Source organism: Amblyomma americanum, unplaced genomic scaffold (genome assembly GCF_052857255.1).
Source record: "Amblyomma americanum isolate KBUSLIRL-KWMA unplaced genomic scaffold, ASM5285725v1 scaffold_13, whole genome shotgun sequence".
Lineage (NCBI taxonomy): Eukaryota > Metazoa > Arthropoda > Arachnida > Ixodida > Ixodidae > Amblyomma > Amblyomma americanum.
In genome coordinates this window covers 2,018,263-2,019,676 of record NW_027526485.1, presented here as the reverse complement: position 1 = coordinate 2,019,676, position 1,414 = coordinate 2,018,263, and the positions used below count along the sequence as shown (strand labels likewise).

General features: G+C 47.3%; 1 protein-coding gene across 1 annotated transcript; it reads right to left on the bottom strand.

Annotated features, from left to right (window-relative positions):
* Positions 1-291: 291 nt before the first annotated feature.
* On the bottom strand, positions 292-1,197 carry LOC144111906 (uncharacterized). Its single transcript, XM_077644946.1, has 2 exons — positions 714-1,197; positions 292-628 (listed from the first exon to the last, which is right to left on the bottom strand). The coding sequence occupies exons 1-2, from the start codon at positions 951-953 to the stop codon at positions 416-418; spliced, it is 453 nt and encodes a 150-aa protein (XP_077501072.1). The 5' UTR covers positions 954-1,197; the 3' UTR covers positions 292-415.
* Between the last annotated feature and the right edge of the window lie 217 nt (positions 1,198-1,414).

Here is a 1,414-nt window from a genome sequence, read left to right as displayed (position 1 = left end):
CTTTGGGTAATGTGATAAATAAATACATTATACAGCCGTGTTTGGAATGTAGATCTTCTTTTTTATTTGTCTCAGAAACCACATACAAGAAATATAAATGTGTTTTCGAACAACACAAAAGGGTGCAGAAGTCAAAGTGTCAGGAGGACCCCTGATTATTAATGTGATCGCTATTGTTTTCACATCAGATAAACACACCACTGTTTGTACCTCTCCGGTGAAGCAAAATAAATGTCACTCTTTGGCAAGTAATAAAAAGAAAGCATGCATAAATACAGGGGGTTGTAAATGATCACGCTATTAGAAATGCGAAAGCTGATTGAAACTGCGTTAACCGCTCTACGTTGCGGCATTCAAATCAGCGCTCACCAAAACAACGCAGCACCGAGTCGCCGACTTCGGCGCTGCTGACATGCTACATCACATAAAAGTAAACGAGCGTGAAAACACATTTGGGTGTATACTTGCCTAGCTGCGAGTTGTCGCCGTAGTCTGGTGGGACATCTTGCGAGTCCACGCCGTACTCGCGAGCCTGCACCATCGGCCTGTGGCTGAGAAGCGCGCTCATGTGGTCATACCACTTCCAAGCCGACGGTGCAGCTCCACTTCTCTCTTGCTCCAACCGTTCCTGTCACACAAGACAGAATTTTGCTGCAACGTCGTATCATTCCGTATGGGTGTCGAAATTCGGCTGAGGGAATGTTTATACTCACGGCCGTGAATCGCTTCTTCAAATTCTTCCAGCAGTTCCGCAACTGCTGCCACGTCCAGTGGTAGCCGAGATTGGCCATTTCGGCCTGCAGATCTTTGAAAACATCTTGATTGCGCTGCCGTCTGCTGTCCAGCGCCTCGCTCACTTTTTTCTCACTGATCAGCGCTAAAAAACATTCTACTTCCCGGTCGGTCCAAGAAGCTCGGGTGGAAACAGCGCGGGGACCGACGGCGGCTGCCATTTTGGTCGACTGGTCACATGACCGAAATCTTTCCCAGAGTTCCCCGTTACCCGACTCCCTGACCCGACTGCGTATACATGGTTTTTGGAAAGGCGGGTCAGGCGAGTTAACCTACCCCCTGCAGGCGAGTTAACTCGACTCGCTCTGCCGCTTATTTTACTCGACCCGACAGCGTCTACATGAACCCGGCAACTGGTTTTTTACCCGACAAGCTAACTCTACTCGACTCTATCGGGTTCATGTAGACAGGGCTACAGACGCACAGTCGCACACAAAATAAAAAGACAAAACACAGCAAAAGCAACAGCACAAAGTGAAAAAACTGGCACCGGGTCAAAATGGCTGCCTTTCTTTCCTACGATGGGTTCCAGCGTATGCGGTAAATATTTGCTTGCTAACAAAACTTCTGGAAAAGATCCGTGTAGTGTATATAAATAGTATTTAGAATTTCATCGTTTAAA